The sequence below is a fragment of the Athene cunicularia genome (genome assembly GCF_003259725.1).
Source record: "Athene cunicularia isolate RWA chromosome Z unlocalized genomic scaffold, athCun1 chrZ_part2, whole genome shotgun sequence".
Classification (NCBI taxonomy): Eukaryota; Metazoa; Chordata; class Aves; order Strigiformes; family Strigidae; genus Athene; species Athene cunicularia.
In genome coordinates this window covers 19923764-19942438 of record NW_020799143.1, presented here as the reverse complement: position 1 = coordinate 19942438, position 18675 = coordinate 19923764, and the positions used below count along the sequence as shown (strand labels likewise).

Below are 18675 nucleotides of genomic sequence, written 5' to 3'. Positions count from 1 at the left end.
TTTGTTACTGAACAGTGCCATATAAGCATAGGAAGCTAGTGGCCTGGAAACTTGCCACCACGTGGCTAAAAAATTTCAGTTACGCAGTTCGAATAGCAGCAGCTGCTTTAAATTTAAAGGGCAAGAATTAAACAAGCCATGACTTCAGTGGGAATGAAATGAGCCCTAAGTTTGCTTCTTCTATCCTCTTCGTATTTAGCTTCTCCTCCATAGCCCCCCTGTACGTCTCAAAAACACACAGAAACACATGCTGCCAAATCCAATGGCCAATTGTTTTTAAAAAGGGGATATTGTTCTCCTTTGGACTTAACTGTAGCCTCATCCTCACACAAGCCAGCACTTTCCAAGTCTGTATTTTCCTCTGCTGCAGTACATCCAATGTAATCATGTTTAGTACTTTCCAAACAACAAAGCAGATGTTCCCTGTAATGCAGTTTTTGAAGAATGCACATGAGGCTCAAGCCAGTGACAGTGTAATACACCAAATGCCTGCAAAGGAATCCACACCGCCTCTGACTAACAAGTTTTCTTACTGAAGTCATTTTAGGGGATGCCAACATTAAGGATAAAATATGCAGAAAAAAGGCCAGATATTGCCTTGAGGGACCTACTCGTCAATGCACCAGAAACTACACAATGACTCTTCCAGAACTGGTGGAGAAGTGCACATGTGTAAAATATACCTTTTGCACTTTAAGACATTTTACCAGCAAACTGTTTCAAATTAAACCCAGATGAGTAATGGTAAAGCAATGAGGTTTTCCCTGGGTTCAGTAAAAACAGCTGCTATTGCCGCTATTAATCATGTACGTGTGCATTAAAAGGTCTTGTATGTCTGAGAAAAGCATCTCAGTCAGGTAGTAGCAATGTACAACAGCTTCTGGGACCTCTGCCTATAGAAAAAAAACCCCAGACTGCTTGCTGACAATGCATCCCTTCATGCTACTTGTACTTGAATGCATTTATTCCGATGCTCTCATCAATAATGTTTTAAAAATCAAATGCTTCATAACTAAATTCTCATATGAGTGAATAACACTCTTCCGAGTTTTATTTTATAACATGATGTGAAAACATATACACTCAACAACACTCAGTATACTACTAATTGAAAGACCACTAAACCGTAAGATTTCTTATAGCAAGACCAAATAAAAAGAGCCTTGAAATACCATTCTGAAATGTACTGTGGCCCATATCCATTACTTTACCCTAAGAAAGAGTTTGTGAAGACTCTAGGTATTTCAAATCTAGAGTTTGCAAACTACATTTATTCCTTAATATTAGTAGCCTAGAGTTGGTTGTTTCAGCCAAATGTGACTGACAAGTCAGTATATCTCTGAAGTTTGCATGGGAAGGGAGTTTCTGGTGCAACTGTATGAGTAATCACTCTGTCATGAATAATTTGTTTTTTGTGAAAGTAGCAAATCATTAAAAGGCATTTCAGGTTTCATTGTTTTCTGGTTAGTTTTCTGATAGTATAGAATTAGAAAGAGCCGAACATCACCTTATTTTAATACATACATTTGTGTTCTCTACCACAGGTACAGAAAATAATTACTTTCTACAGTGCAGGGGTTACAAAGAGACTGATTGAACTAAACTTTGTACCTATTCCACATACCGGTCATCACCAGAGGTGAACTGTGAATACTGGAATGTCTTTATCTCCCACTTGCTGTGAGTCAGCTGCAAGACATGAAAGCCTAGAGCCAAAAGTTAGCTGTGTTAAGACCACTGGGTTTACACGAGATTGTTTTGTTTGGATACCTAGTTGGAGACTTTTAACTTTTTTCGTTTTAAAGCATGGAAGAACTGCTGCATGAAAATGGAATAGAAAACTAAAGAGGGATTTCTTCAAACAAAAACAAAAGCCTGTTTCATAACTGCTTAGAGGGTAGAAGTCTGCCTCTGCACTGGTTAGCAGAGGATAAATTCTTTGTTCTGTGTAGCAGGGAGATACATAGATGTGTGTGTCCATGTGTTTTATCAGCAAGGCACTGACAACACTCATAATGAAACACAGAAGATAAACTAAAGGGCCCCAAAATTCCTGGACAATGTTCTCTCCATTTGATGAATTAATGTCTACAGCTTGAAGAGTATTTTCAGTACACCTTTTCTTTTAAATTAACCTAATCTCTAATGAAAATGTGGGTTCACACTTCAATCAGAACCAAGTCCGTTTGAGCTCCACTTGTCTCCAAAACAGGTCCTTTCTTTCAAGAGGCAAGAAAAGTCCTTCTACCACTGAGGGACAGGAAGACATCCAAGTCTCCGGGGCTAGTCACTGTATTAGCAAATCTGGCTGGGGGAATGTGGATGACCATGCAGTCTGGAAAGCAGGCCACTCCTAAACCATTAACAGCCCTGAAGAGTAGGATTAGGGACATAAACTTTTGTGAAGACTTGAGTGTGATGGCAGTTCTCACTCTGCCATGAGTGCCATGAGTTCTTACAACATAGGTTTGATTCACAGCAGCGTTTGGTGTTTCTGACATAGCTCACACCAGCTCCTGTGTGGGAGTCATGCTCTGTGTCCACGAGAATGGTGGTCATCCAAGTCTGCTAGTCACCAAGAAAAACATTTTCCCTATCATACTATGGTCTGATCAGAAAGATTTTTCAAGCCAGCTGGAGAAGTATAGAAGCATTTCTTATTGTAATTGCGACTTATTTGCACATTTGGATATGGGGTAGAGTTTGAGAAGTTTTCTGGGGTTTCTTAGTGCCTTAACCATCTCTGGTAGGAGGCAGTGCTCTTGATCACTGCTTTAGAAAGATTTATCTGGGAAGAACTGCCAATGTTTTCTTCTAAGAACATTTCTGCTAGTAGATCAGAGAAACAGAAATATCACTGGGAAGTCTTTCAATTTGCTGAGGATGAACCTTTCTGCAGGGAGTGAAATTGCACTAATGTTGGAAATGCTGCACTGGTAAAGAGATACTTGTTTGGGTCCAGTCTGGAGAACAGGAGATAATTTGAAACAGTGTCACAGTTTCTCCAAGACCATAACAGAGGTGAAAGGATGAGAAAAAGGACCTTTCTTAGTGGCTGTTGTTAGAGTGGCATGACATTCAAAAGCAAGTACTCCTCAAAGATCTGTGGGATGAAAGAAATGGCTGACTTTTAAAAATTTTAATAGGTTGTTTACAAATGAACCCATTAATTTCAAAGTACTAGTGCAACTTCTCAGCGTTGTCCTACAAGGAGCCCTTCATGGGTTGCACATATTACTTCCATATGCAAGGGGACAGAAATTGGTAACACCAGGAGACATAACCATATTCACAGAGCTTAAAGAAAATAGTAGTAAACTACTATGCTGTCTGATTTTTATTACTAGTGAACAAAGGATAAGAAAGGAGAAAAATGAAAAATAAGTGCCGATAGTATGTAAAAACACACTTCTGTTCAGCTTCTTTCTGTAACACTGAGCCTCTTACTATTGTCTTCATATTTTCCAGTCATTTAATAACTGATGATCCACACAAGGCTATCAAAATTGACTGACCTTTGTTTTGGAGATGATGTCCTTCAACAGCTTTACAGCCTAGCCTTCTACTGATAAAGACAGAAATTGCCATCTTTGAATTCGTTTGCGCTTCACTCTCCCTATCTCTCTCAGAAAAAAATAATTAGCCTGTGTCTGCCAGTGAACTGCTGTTATGACGACTATTCTTCGCTCATGCTGCTGTCTCAGTGCAGGTGCTGCATGCAGACTGGACTGTGAAGTTGTGTTGTTATACTATACCTGTTGGCCAAGAGCTGTGACCTAGTTCCAGAAGGAGAAGTTAGGTAAATTGCCAAGTCTCCACGTCGAGGGTGAGTAATAGTGATGCGTACAATGACATGCTCCAAGTAGATCACGTGGTGGTTAGGATTATCAGAACAGCCAGTGGCTTTGTAAATTGAACGGACAATGCTGTCAGGTCGTATTGTTCTATAAAATAAGCATATAAAACAACATCAGCATTTCTTGCTTGTTCTGTAAAAAAAGACAACCACATGTTTTTTGCTTAGTAGTGAGTGACAGTGTTGGACAATTGTTTCTGAGAAGTCAACATGCATTAATTTTAACACTTCCCAGCTGAAACTATCACCACAGGGTAATTATTTTATTGCAGCTAATGGCAACTACCTGGCTTTCTGTTAAGCATGTACATATGCTAAGAGGACAGTAAAATAGGAATAAGCCTTTGGGACAGAGCATTTTTGTGGATTAGTGGCCAGCTGGGAATTGCTGGGATTGTCATGGGATCACAGCTGGTTGTTAAGCCCCAGGAAATGCCTGGCATAGCCACAGTCCTTGCTAACGTAATAGCGAGTATTACATGTTAACTGCACCAAACAGCATCTGACTCAGCTGGTTTAAATTGGCACGACATCCTTGCAGACTATACCAGTTATGGATCAAGCCTGTCAAGCACATTTATTACACAATAATCTTAATGCTTTGAGAATGTGCCTTATGACTGATGCCGTCTCTGTATCCACAGAGTGCACATACAGAATTTTGCTCTTAAACCTGGTTTTATGGAGACCCTATCCTAGCAAGGTGTTACAAAAGTCATAGTCTCTGAGGCAGAGACTCTCTTGAGATTGTTTGAGAGAGACAATATCATACAGTATTTTAATGAAAAGAGTATTTGCTTGTTAGATCATAGACTGATAAGTCTGTACTCATTTTACAAAGGTGACTGCAGTGCATCCAATCAAACATTCTTCTTCTTTGGTGCGACATCTATACCAGAATCAACCATGATCCAGCCTGGCTTGCTCTGGGGTGTTCTTTAGACTAGGGCTTTTTTCCAAGCACTACAGGGAACGTTTACAGACAAACAACCTGGCAGTTGTGAAGGTGGCAGATCCCCAGCATAGCTTTCAAACCAACACATTACACACAATGCAAGGGAGGGCTAAATTATACCCAATTTCTTTCCATAAGTTTATGCCAGCAAGAGTTTTGGTAGCGGGCATTACTTGATTTGCCGATCCGTGTTCTCCACACACACATGCTGTGGAGGGACCGTTGTCCACTTTTCTGCTTCTATCACCATTGCTTCAGCATCCATCAGTCCAAAACCATAGAGGTGGCTCACTGCAAGGTACAAACATAATGGCTGAAATTATAGCATAAAACCTTGGTTTTCATCATTGTCTAACTCCAGAGTCACATCCTAACAGAGGCTGCTTTTTTTCTACTTCTTCCTTGCTTTCACACAAAGCTCAAAAATCTCCTTGCCCGAAACAATAATGACTATATATAATTTATTCACAGAATCTGTTCACTGCTTTATTGAAGAAGTGGCAACTGACCATCGTGACTAACACTGCCTTACCATGAGGACTGTGGACCAGAACTGCGGATTGCCAGGGAGTACAATTGCCTCTGAATGACCCTTGCCCATGTTCCTTGATTCAGCACAGTCCTCTTATATGACATGTTAAAAGGTGTAAAGAACCAGAAGAAGGTTATTTCTGTTACTGAAATACCAAACACATGTATGTATGTACATAAATATGTATGCGTGTACAAAAATATTGAAGGTAACAGAGACAATAAATTTAAGAAGGAACAGTCTGTCTTTTGTAATGGCTGTACACTCTTAACCTTCCTGAGTCTAAGCAGCATGTGGATGCTCTCCTATTTCTTTATGCAGTATGGCCGCCACTGGCCACCAACCAGATAGACCCAACATCTCCCTAAAGCTGTCTGCATGATGAGGGTGAAAAGCAATGGTATTTGAAGTCCAGGGCTCTAAAGATAATCTGGTTCTCATGCAGAGCCTGTGTCAGAAGGGCTCCTTCCTCCACCTCCTTTGTAGATGTGCAGATGTAGGGCAGATCTGCAGATAAAGTTGGTGCTGGAGAGAGCTGTTAACATTGCTGTCGACCTCTGATATTACTTACTGCATGCATTTCACACACAATGGTACAAAGGATCCATGCCTGGAGGTTAGCACTCTGTTAATACTCATTCCTGGATATTTCATCCTCACCTCTATCTGCCTTTCCTGCCACAGAGAGCCAACAATGGCCTCCTTGCAAGAAACTCAGTGCCTAGTAATTTAACTTTAATGTCTGAATGCCTTCTACTCAAAGAACCAGAAGGCTTTAAACCATCATCTTTCTTAGGATACAAAAAAATAGAACTTTCAAATGACCAACATCTAGACAAGGTGAAGTACTTCCAACAGACAATTCTGTATCTTTCACTTTTTTGTTATTTGAAGAGTATTTAACTTAATTTCAGAAGTATTTCAGGAGTTCCAGCAATCCACAAAGGCTAAAAGTTTCATTTACTAAATCAGCTGTATGTTTTTGGTTCCTGTTCCAATCAAAACAGAAGCTTGCAAATGGATTTTGATTAATTAGAAAACCTGCTAGCCACATTGTTTTGTTACGACAAATGAGTGATCTAGGTAACGTTCTGACAGGAGAAGGTGAAAGAAAAAAGCTTCCAGAGGGAGGAGTTCAGATCACAAATATTAATAAATCAGTTTTGCTGTTACGACAGACAGTGCTACCAGAAAACCCTCAGAAAAACATAAGTGCTATTTCAATCAGTAATGTGATGAGGCATGGTGTAAGTCTTTCCAACTGCACTTTGCAAAGGGTTTGTGAAAGCAGCCTCTATTCATTGCCAAACCAGAATTCAAAGGACTCCATCCAAAAAAGCCCCAACCTTGTCAAACAAATAACAGCCTAAAGCATAAAAATAATCAGTACTTAAGGATCCCATCTTCCAAATATGGCAGTATCTAATACTGTCTGAAATTGCAACTGAGGAGGGTTCCTCAACGGAAAATACTGCAAGGCGTCACAGCTGTTTAATGAACTGGTTTTCTTCCCATCTCCTTCCCCTTCAGCCCCAAACTGTAGTGCACATAGCATGGAAATGTTAATTTGGAGAGAATCAAACCTCTTCTGCCAAATGAGGCAGGTACCATTTTCAGAAATCAAACACAATTAAAATAATTAAATTCAGCCCTTTTCAGCCTTATGAATTCTCTTTAATGTATTCCATATACAAATAGACAGGGAAAGAGATTTCCTATTTTCTCACGTGGGTGGAGGCAGCTGGAAAAAGGGCAAGGAAAGCTTAAATAGAGAAAACGTACTGACGGAAATCCATTTGGTTATAGATATCATCTTGCAAAAACTGCATCTGCTGATGACAGAAAATTTATCTGTGAAGTCATTTGTCTGTTCTTACACTGCATGCATTGCTCTGATATTTAAAAGTTTAATTAATAATCATTTTGTCTGCTGTGAAGAACAATGGGAGGAACAAGAGTGTTAACTCACATCGTTTGTAACTGTGCACAGCTACTCTCTGTAGTACTAAATTTAAAGTGTGAGGGATTAAATTTTCATGAATGGAAAAATCTATTGAGCTAACCCATGGAAAATGCATTTTTAATTCCTGACAAGTGTAACTTGCATTGGGTTAGCACTCAGGATGTCCAATTGTACAACTGCTGTGTGTTCAGCCCAAATACTGAGCTCCAAGAACAGCCAAATTTCTCTTCAACTCACCTCTTCTCACCTAGAAATAAGGACAGAAGAGATACTAACATTACCACCATCTGGCAGTGACCTTCTGATGGAAACCTTTAAGGCACTTAAAAATTTTTTTGCCCTGATATGCACAGTAAAAATACAAATAAAATCTAAAGAGTGAACTTTCTCTCTTTCCCGCCCTAAAAATTACTTGGAAGATAGGATTATGTTCATTTTTCATTCAGGAGAAAAATTACCACCCAAGGTTATATGATTGTGTTAATTGTCCACAGTTCAATGCTTAAAGTCTCTTGCATGAGAGCAGAGGTGGGAGTGCGAAGTTCTGCACCTGCTGGCTTTTTTTCCCACAGCTGAAACAGAAGTACATTTTTTTCCTTGAAAGGCTTTCTTATTGAAATAAAAACTTCCTGATAGTCAGGGGTGCTCCTAAATCCTTCCATGTGGGAAGCTTCCAGGCAGCTGACATTTGGCTGTCTGCAACATTTGCACTTCAAAGCCCTTGATCCAGGGGGTTGGTTAGCAGCTGCAGGTACCAGCAGAGACCCATAATTTTCAAAGGCTAAATAATAGCAATTTAGGAAAGAATCACAGAGTTAAAACAAAAGTAGTTGATCTCATGTGTCTTCGAGAAGAAAGCAGATGTTTCCTACTGCCTTCAGATTGCTCCCCTTCATCTGTGTATATACTGGTACTGCTGTGAACTCTATGCCAGGGTGCCTCTCCCAGCAGTTAAAAAGGACCTCAGTGGTCCACATGGGACCACAAATGTCTTTGGGAAGACATCTGGAACTGCCACTGATTTGTATGTGAATCATACTGAGCTCACTTCTGCTAACCCAGATAGAAAAGCAGTATTTGAAAGGTACTGATGATTGCAGAGTGAGATAAGATGACTCCAAGAATGAAATGCCTCAGGTCCCTGCACATACCCACCTATGTGCTCTACATTATTGCTGCTGTGAATTGCTATGGAGCTTGGTTGTTGGTAGGAGTCATTGAGCATGTCAGAGGAGGTATAGGGCTGTTTTGTAAGAAGATTTTCGCCTTTCAATGACAGAATAGGAATGTGATGCTGGTGCAGTGTAAGCTGTTAACTAAGGAATAGACTGTTGCTGTTGCTGAGCTGAAGGGTCAAAAACTATGATCTCCTTGTGATGAAGGTGTCTACTCGTGCAGCAAACTGATCCATTCCTTTTTCTGCAAAATCTCAGAGCTTCATAGCTGCAAGACAAGTTTCAGAGGAGAACTTGACTCCTGCTGCACAAACTAAACATTGAGCTTTAGCTGACCTCTTTACTCTTCTTTCATTAAAGAAAATAACATTTCTGGGAGCTAAAGTCCATTTATTTATCCTTGGAGCAATTAACCTATTAGTGCACCATGAAATCAGGGCCTGCTTGGCTGCTGGATAGACTTGCCTGTTTTATTCATAATCCCTTTGTTTTTGTCTGAAACTGTTAAATAACTTTCTCATTTATATGCAAAGATACATAAAGCTACCCCCAAATCTAAAGACAGCACGTATATCCCACTTGACTCGACTAAGAGAAATATGAATGGCTGCTGTTGATAAATCATAATGCAGAATCGTGCAGACTCCAGGAAAACTGGGCCCAGACACTGAAAACATAGCACTTCCAGTGCCTCAGTGCAGCTAAATGTGATTTGTTAGGCTGCAGTTTCATTGCCTGTCATCAAGATGTCTCATCAGTAGCTTGGATGCTAAACCTCCCTTGCTATTTTACTCATCTGACAAACAACATTGCGGAATATTTTCTCCCTACTATATTTTCAGCCTTTAATTTTCTGTTCTGTGAAGGCAGTATTGGAAATATAAATATTTTGTATACACATATCAAATACTAAATCAGGAGAAAAATGGTAATAACTTCAGCTTGTCAAATAAATATGCAGCTTTCCTAAACCACATTCAGCTGTTTGATATGTAAATTATTATGACTTGTTCATTTATGTTACTTTAGCATCTTGAGCAAGTCTCATCCAAAATAGGACCAGCAAAATAATAGTTTAAAATGCCCCTTATACTGTGTTTTTCTTAAATGTTGCTTAACAAGACTAGATGTGAGACTCTCAAGGAACTCATCCTATAAATACCTCAAACTGACCTACACCAATATTTCTTTTATATTTGACATTTTATTTGAAAATATAAAGCTGTAATTTTGTTACTTTTAGTTTCTGTCATTTTCTTAATACGTCAAAATGCTTCAATCAGGACTGTCTAAAGAAAAGAGAAAAAAAGGAGAAATGTTATGATGACACATGGCTTAAATTATTTTTGTTTTGTTTTGTCATGTCTGAACTAAGAGAACATTGATCTTGAATAAGAATTCATCTTGTTTCAGTCATATTCCCTTTTCGTGTCAACCTATGACCAGCAACCTGTGATAACTGGATGTGATTTCTGAAACACATAGCTGATTTACAAGCCAATAACACAACTGTGCAAGAACATTCTTTTTCATTGTTGCTTGTAAAACCAACTCCCTCATGCTTTTCAGATTAAGCATACTATTTGTATTTTTATATTTTTACACAGAACCAACCACTCAATATTTAAAGACAAAGCAAACAGCAAACTCAGTAGTCCCTCCACAGAACTCCCTTAAATCCAGGTATTTTAAAAACTCCGAAGGATAGTAAAAGATTGAGTTCTTCCTCATACCATCACACCAGAGAAGGATAAAGTTGCCCAATAGATTTGTTTTAAAAGTGACAACTACAAAGATGCACAATAAGAAACTGAAGAGTGTCCATATAATTGAATTATAGAAGACAAGAATGCTTTGGGTTGGAAGGGACTTTTAAAGCTTGTCTAGTCCAAACCTGCCATGGGCAGGGACATCTTCTACTAGACCAGGTTGCTCAAAGCCCCTTGACCACTGCCAGGGAGGGGGCAGCCACAACTTCTCTGGGCAACCTGTTCCAGTGTCTCACTGCCCTCATCATAAAAATTTTCTTTGCTACGTCCAATCTAAATCTACCTCTTTCAGTTTAAAACTATTTCCCCTTGTCTTGTCACTATAGGCCTTAGTAAAATGTCTCTCTTTCTCATAAGTGCCCTTTATATATTGAAAGGCCACAATAAGGTCTCCCCAGAGCTTTCTTTTCTTCAGGCCGAACAACCCCAACTCTTGCAGCCTTTCTTCATAGGAGAGAGTTCCAGCCTTCTGACCACTTTTGTGGTCAGAAAGGCGCTAACAGAATACTTTAAAAATTGCTTTTATTGAGCTTCCAGTTATGTTTATGTCCACTTCTGATTTTTGTATTAGTACAAATAATTTATTTATTAATATACTAACCATGGATTTATCTAGTAATAGATTTGACAAAAAAAAGATCGGCCCTCTGGATTTTACATTTTTTTCTGTCTGTCAAAAAGCTCCTATTAAAAAATATCCCTAAAACATACTACTCCAAAACACTAAGGAATTAAATCCAAGATCATAATTGTATTCACATCCTGGCAGTATTTAACGACTTCAGGAATTTAAAATACATATAGTTATTAAGCATAGACATTGTCTGACAAAAAGGACTAAGAGTGACATACACTTTTGGGGCATCAAAGTCATACTCTCCTAGTAGCGACAGCAAGCACCACCCAAATACTTCCCTCTCTGAAGAGTGTAAGCAGCCTTCAGGCAGAAGTCATTAGTCCTGGGTACCAGCCACCCCATGGTCCACCATGGTACTGAGTGTCCATGTGTACTCAACATGGCCATGCCATGTTCTCCCTTGCCTGCAGCAAGACCTGAAACAGTCCCTGATATAATTCTCAGAGCTTTTTATAGGTATGAGTAAACCAGGTCAATGCAGTCCTCAGAGCACTGTGCCCTGCATATGGGGACAGTTTCCCCAGAGTCAGAGAGAATACCAGTGAGCCCTGCTGAAAACAGCAGAGTGACCAGGAAGAATGGTTTACTTCTCTGCCTCTGAAGAAGCAGAGTTGTGATAGAAACAGAAAACCTAACTAACACTGGCTCGTGATTGCTATGACAGACAAGATGCTGCTTTTCTGCAACAGCATTTGGCTGTAAATCATAAAGCCTCTACTGAAGACATTAATTTATATCACTTGAAATGAGCCAGCTTATGTGAATGGAATAAATCTGAGGATTATGTGCATTTAGAAAGGAGAAAAAAGTTCGCCAAAATAAAGTTGGCTAAGGAGAATCTACAGTAAAAGAGGCTATAATTTTTTAACTAGTGATAGTCTTTCTATATTGGATAATTTTTCCCAAAAAGCAGAGATCCATTGAAAAACATGGTAGCTTGCGAGTTTTCTTTAAACAGCAAAAGCCATTTTATGACTGCACTATGGAACAATTTTTAAGAAAATGTACTCATTTCCTCTATTAGGAGCAAATTTACCCTCAGCGATACATTTAGGATTCTCTGATAACTCACAAGCAGCCAAATGTAATTTCACCCTATCAAACAATAAGAACCTCTATGCTAGGCTTCACCTCAGAACAGATGATGACAGATGAGTCAATGGCACTGTAAGTGGAAATGCTGATGGATGGTTAGCAGGATACACAAAGATAGCATTCCTGTCCTGTCAGGTGTATCAGACACATGGTGCAGAACATCCTTCCTGTTCTGTCTTGCACAGTGTCTGTGCCTGTTCTGTATAAAGCAATGATAAAGGTTATGGTGTTGACACTATGATTCCTATGATATTTAAAGGTAGTTTGAGATTCCTGAGGAGACAGACCTTTTCCTATCATGCATGTTCTGTCCGGACTGAGGGAGACACTTCCACTCCCTGTTAGACTAGCTATTAATTGTAGATTGTTTGCTTCTCTCCTTTCCTGGTGGTAAACTAAACACTACTCTGACTCCAAACAACTTCCAAGCAGGTGCAAGTCAAAAAGTGTTCAGATTAATCAGTTCAGCTAATAGAAGACTAATGCCTACATATGTGAGTGAGTGCCAACATCTCTCTCAGACTTTCCATCCACCAATCTGTTGAAGACTTGGTCATGTATGTATGGCTAGATTGTCTATTCAAAAATACACTTGTTTTTTTCAGAACTCCTGCTGTCAACTGCCTACTTAGAAACACAGAATTATAGAATCACTTATATTGGAAAAGACCCTTAAGATCATCGAGTCCAAACCTAAACCTAATACTGCCAAGTCCACCACTAAACCGTGTCCTTAAATGCCACATCTATACTTCTTCTAAATACCTCCAGGGATGGTCACTCAACCACTTCCCTGGGCAGCCTGTTCCAATGCTTGACAACACTTTTGGTAAAAAAATTGTTCCTATTACACCATCTAAATCTTGGATTTGTTGGATGGGTGCAACTTGAGGCCATTTCCTCTCGTTCTATCACTTATTGCCTGGGAAAGGGGACTGACACCCGCTTTGCTACAACCTCCTTTCACATAGTTGTAGAGAGCAATAAGGTCTTGCTTGAGCCTTCTTTTCTGCAGGCTAAACAACCCCAGTTCCCTCCACCACACCGCATATGACTTGTTCTCTAAACCCTTCACTAGCCTCATCGCTCTTCGGATGTGCTCCCGCAACTCAATGTTTTTTTTGTAGTGAGGGGCCTAAAACTGAACACGGTATTCTAGGTGCAGCCTTGCCAGTACTGAGTACAAGAGGACAACCACTTCCGTAGTCTCGATGGCCACACTATTTCTGATACAGACCAGGATGTTATTGGCCTTTTTGGCCACCTGGGCACACTGCTGGGTCATATTCAGCCAGCTATTGACCAACGGGACCTTTTCTGCTGAGCAGCTTTAGAGCCACTCTTCCCCAAGCCTGTAGCATTGCATGGTGTTATTGTGACCCAAGTACAGGACCCAGCACTCAGCCCTGTTGAACCTCATGCAATTGGCTTCAGCACATCACTCCAGCCTGTCCAGATCCCTTTGTACAGCCATTCTACCCTTGAGCAGATCAACACTCCAGCACAACTTGGTGTTGTCTGCAAACTTACTGAGGGTGGACTCAATCTTTTCATCCAGATCACTGATAAAGATATTAAACAGAACTGGCCCCAGTACTGAGCCCCAAGAAACACCACTTGTGACTGGCTGCCAACTGGATTTAACTTCATTCACTACCACTCTTTTGGCTCAGCCATCCAGCCAGTTTTTTACTCGGCAAAGAGTATGCCTGTCCATGCTATTAGCAGCCAGCAGAATGCTGTGGGAAACAGTGTCAAAGGGTTTACTAGATTCTAGGCGGGCAGTATTGACAGCTTTTTGCTCATCCACTAAACAGGTCAGCCTGTCATAAGAGATCAGTTAGTCAAGCAGGACCTGCCTTTCATAAACTCATGCTGACTGGGCCTGATCACCTGGTTGTCCTGTACATGCCATGTGGTGGCAGTCAGGATGATCTGTTCCATAACCTTCCCTGGCACTAAGGTCAGACTAGCAGGTTCCCTGGATGCTCCTTCTGGTCCTTCTTGTAGATGGGCATCACATTTGCTAACTTCCAGTTAATGAGGACAGCCCTGGTTAGCCCAGACTGTTGAGAAATGATTAGAAGTGGATTGGTGAGCACTTCCATCAGTTCTCTTAGTACCTTTGGGTGGACCCCTTCTGGTCCCACAGACTTGTGTATGTCTAAGTGGTGTAGTAGGTCATTAAACATTACCCCTTGGATTATGGGGGCTTCATTCTTCTCCCCTTCCCTGTCTTCCAGCTTAGGGGTCTGGGTATCCTGAGAACAATTGGTCTTACTATTAAGGACTGAGGCAAAAAAGGCATAAAGTACCTCAGCCTTCTCCTCATCCTTTGTTACTATGTTCCCCCTGCATCCAATAAAGGATGGAGATTGTCCTTAGCCCTCCTTTTGTTGCTAATGCATTTATAGAAATTTTTTTGATTGTCTTTTATGGCAGTAGCTAATTTAAGTTCTAGTTGGGCTTTGGCCAACTCTCTTCATAACTTCACAACATCTTTGGAGTCCTCCCGAGTAGTTTGCCTCTTCTTCCATCAACTCTTAGTCATAAACTCTTTCTTTTCCTGAGTTCCAGCCAAAGCCTTCTGTTAAGCCAGGAACGTCTTCCCTGCCAGCTCATCTTTCAGCACATGAGGACAGTTTGCTCTTAAGCCTTTAAGATTTCCTTCTTGAAGAATGTCCAATCTTCCTGTTCCCCTTTGCCCTTCAGGACTGCCTCCCAAGGGACTCTGTCAGCTAGTCTCCTAAAAAGGCCAAAATCTGCCCTCTGGAAGTCCAAGGTAGCAGTTCAGCTGACCCTGCTCCTTACATCTCCGAGAATTGAAAACTCTTGTTTCATGATTGCCACACCCAAGATGGCCTCCAGCCATCACGTCACCCACAAGTCCTTCTCTGTTCACAAACAGCAGGTCCAGTGGGGTACCTTCCCTAGTTGGGTCACTCATCAACTGTGTCAGGAAATTGTCTTCCACACACTCCAGGAACCTCCTGGACTGGTTCCTCTTGGCTGCACTGTATTTCCAGCAGATATCTGGTAAGTTGAAGTCCCCCATGAGAACAAGGCCTTGTGATTGTGACACTTCTCCATTCTGCTTGTAGAATATTTTATCTGTCTCTTCATCCTGGTTGGGTTGTCTATAACAGGCTCCCACCATGACCCCTGCCTTGTTGAACCTTCCCCTGATTCTTATCCATAAATACTCAACCTTTTCATCACCATCGTCAAACTCCAGATAGTCAAAACATTCCCTAACATAAAGGGCTACCCCACCACCTTTCCTTCCTTGCCTATGCCTTCTGAAGGGTTTATAGCCATCCACTAGCAGCAGCTGTATGAGTCACCCCATCGTGTTTACATGATTACAACTGTATCACAATTTTCCAGCTGTGTGATGGCTTCCAACTCCCCCTGTCTGTTGCCCATGCTGCATGCATTGCTGTAGATGCACTTCAATTGGGTTACTGATCCTGACACCTTTCTGGGGGAGAAGCCCTAATTTCTATGTGATTGTTCTTAGGCACTTCTGTGATTTCTAACATATCAGCAACTCTTATGTCTTTGTTGCCATGTGGATCTCCAACCCCTACCTCTGCTGTGATGGCTAAGGTACTGTGTGCATTAGCACACAGACATTTCAAACATGCTCTAGTGTACTAAGCACAATGTGGAGCGGACTGGAGGACTTCACTTGCACACTGCCCCTCAAATACTGGCATGGCACAATGAGGCTTATCTCTAGAGAGCCTGGTTTTATCCCTTTCCCCCTCCAAATCTAGTTTAAAGTTCTTTCAATGAGCCTGCTAACTCCTGTGCAAAGATCCTTTTTGTATTTTGAGACGGGTGTACTGTGTCTGTCACCGGCATGCCTGGAGTCATGTAGACTGACCCATGATCAAAAACCCCAAAATTCTGCCAGTGACACCAAGCTTGGAGCCAGGTATTGATCTCCTGTATCTTCCTCGTTTTGTTTTTTTTTTTTTTCCCCTCATAATTCCCTGCAACTGGAAGGATAGAAGAGAACACTCTTAGTGCTCCTGATCCCTTAACCAGTCATTCCAAGTCCCTGAAGTCTCTTTTGATTGCCCTTGGACTTCTTATTGCAATTTCATCACTACCCACATGAAAAACCTTTCTTAGAAAGGTCTGGTTCATGTGGCTCACATTTGAAAATGGTATGTTATACACTTGTTTCTTGATAAATGTAATTCCCACAACTTTTAAATCACATACATTAATGTCTAGTGAATAGGACCCCAGATGTCAGATCCTTCTGATAATGTTATCATTACACCAGTGGTTTAGAGAGCAACACTACTGAGCTGGAGTCTTTTTTAAGCACTAGCACAAAATTTGGCCACAAAATTTGGCTTAAGGGGATTCTCCAGATGGCGAAGACCTGCAGAAATAGCTCTGTGTCACAGGTTGGCAATGAAGCCATGGGCCTGCTGAGAAGAGCAGGTGGCCAGAGGACATGGCGCTAGGGGTATTCCTAGTGAGAAAATACTGCCATGAGCCAACACAGCCCTGGGAGAGAGAGAGAAATGAGTCACATGTGAGATAGCTTGCATTTGCCCATGTTTGACAAGTCGAACAAGAAACTTAGCAAAAGCATGCTAAGTTGTGTGCCTGAAAATATCAGCTTAATCTTCCAAGCACAAAAAATCATTAGTCTAGCTTGCATAGGGTATGGTCTTCTCAGTCCTACAAAGACCAATGTAACTTCATGTGTTTGGTGTCAGATTGCCAACTACCAAAAACTGGGATATTACAACAGCCACACTGAAAGCTCATATTTCACTTACTCCATGTACACACTCCCATGTGTATGGGAATTAGGGGTTGGCATGATAGATGATATTGGCTGCTAATGGCATGTGAAAATATCAGATAGTTTCTCCAAGATCGGAAGGTCTGTTGATAGAGGAACAGCTTTGACTGGCTGACATAACCATTCACAAGTGCTTGCTATTTTTCAAAAGTCTTATGTCACCTTCTAACAGTGAATTAAAAGTGTAATTTTAAAGCTATTGAAAATATGCAGCGGAGTGTTTATGAAGAGTTTATTTTTCTTCTCTGAAATTGTACACATTGTTGTGAGGATTTTGTTGCTGGTCTCTGAATTTGTGCCCAGTTACTGGTCACTCTCCAGAAACTTAAATCTGGCCAATCTAGGTCTCTATCTAGGAGCATAGATAGACTTGTCTCTTTCTCACTCCCAGACCGGTAATGCTCTGCTCGCAACAAGAATAATCACCAGTTTTATTAATTACTGTAATTATGCAATTATATTAGAAGGCCATAAAACATTAAGTGACAATTGCCTCCCATGGTCACTCTCCAGTGGAAGCAGCAGATACTTTGGCTAACCTAAAGGGATACGACATAACTCTGGTAGTCTGTTACTCCCTGGAGAATATAACTCTCAGTTTCTGTGGGAGGAATACCTTCACTGGGTCTAGGAATGGCCTCAAAATGAAAAAGTCACCAAAGTTTTGATTTCTTTTTATCTTTCAGTAGCATTTTATTTTACTGTACTGAAGTGTTATAGTCTACACTTTAGAGCCAGGGAGATTGAAGGATGGTCTCTAAAAATCTCCCTGCAAATTAGTAGTATTCCTTCACTGCACTGCAAATGGTCTGTTTTCCCAGAGACAGTATTTGACAGTATTTGGAGCTTCACTTACAGCTAAAGAATTGTTCATATGATTTCACCATTCTTCTTAAAACTGCAGTGTTTCATTCTGTATCTTTCAACCTAGAGACAAGTTGGCATTAACACAGCATTCCCTTTTTATGAATGCAATTGCATGCTCTGTTGTTGACCAAACAACTGACAGAACAAGGAGACTTTGCATACCAATCTGTCATAGCAAAAACAGATCAACAGTTTGATATCTTCACAAAAACAGATGATCCCTAGTACTTTTTCATAGAATCAGTTAACTGCTTTAATTATTAAAAAACCCTGAGATTTTGAAGCAAAATTGAGCATAACATATCTCTTTATCTAGTGAAAAATTATATGTACAACTGACTAACCAGAGAATATCCCAAAATGAGTATTCAAGTCATTCTTTTAAAGACTACTAGGTAGTAAGTTCCTGAGGAAAGATACATGCTGGCTGACAACAAACCAATAACAAAAAAATTACCAAGAAAAAATTCTTGCCCATTCTTGAGTTAATTCTATTGACATGTATGTAATGAATGCTGTTTACTTGCCAGAAAATTAAACAAATAACAGGCACTGCTTTAGCAAATCACTAGCTGTCTCAAGTGTTTTTCATGAGTTAATCTTTCTTTTTATGAATGTAAGACAGAAAAAAAAAGGAGATCTTGCAACCAATAATGACATCTGTGATCTCCTTCTGTGTGTTCTGCAATGGTGAAACACTGCCAGGAACTATAGCAAGGGACAGGGTTGCCATGCAGCCCAGCAAAACAGTCCCCTGAAAAGGCATGCTGACCCACTTTCAAGTACCAGCTCTTGCTGACCCTTTGTTGAGTGCGACGTTCTTCCAAGTTTTTGTTGTTTTCACCCTTTCCGTTCTCGTTTCTAAAGGAGCAAGCCTGTCTCTCTATTTCTTCTCATTTTCTTCTTTCTTCCCCAGTATGCATGGAAGAAAGGCAGATTGTTTCCTGTGACTGTCTTTGCTTTAGTTAATGTAAAAAAAAAAAAATCTTCCACCC

The 18675-nt window shown here is 40.5% G+C and overlaps 1 protein-coding gene across 4 annotated transcripts in view; it reads right to left on the bottom strand.

The window, feature by feature from the left end:
* The window catches only part of PCSK5 (proprotein convertase subtilisin/kexin type 5), a 245810-nt gene that overhangs the window by 84783 nt on the left and 142352 nt on the right, over positions 1-18675 (bottom strand). For 3 of the 4 annotated variants that reach the window (XM_026866351.1, XM_026866352.1, XM_026866353.1), the window contains 2 exons: positions 4985-5102; positions 3756-3944 (listed from right to left, as the gene is read on the bottom strand). In XM_026866351.1, coding sequence (XP_026722152.1) covers positions 3756-3944; positions 4985-5102 — 307 coding nt within the window. Of the gene's footprint in view, positions 1-3755; positions 3945-4931; positions 5103-18675 lie in introns of those variants that run through there. The other variant, XM_026866354.1, reaches the window with a different exon arrangement.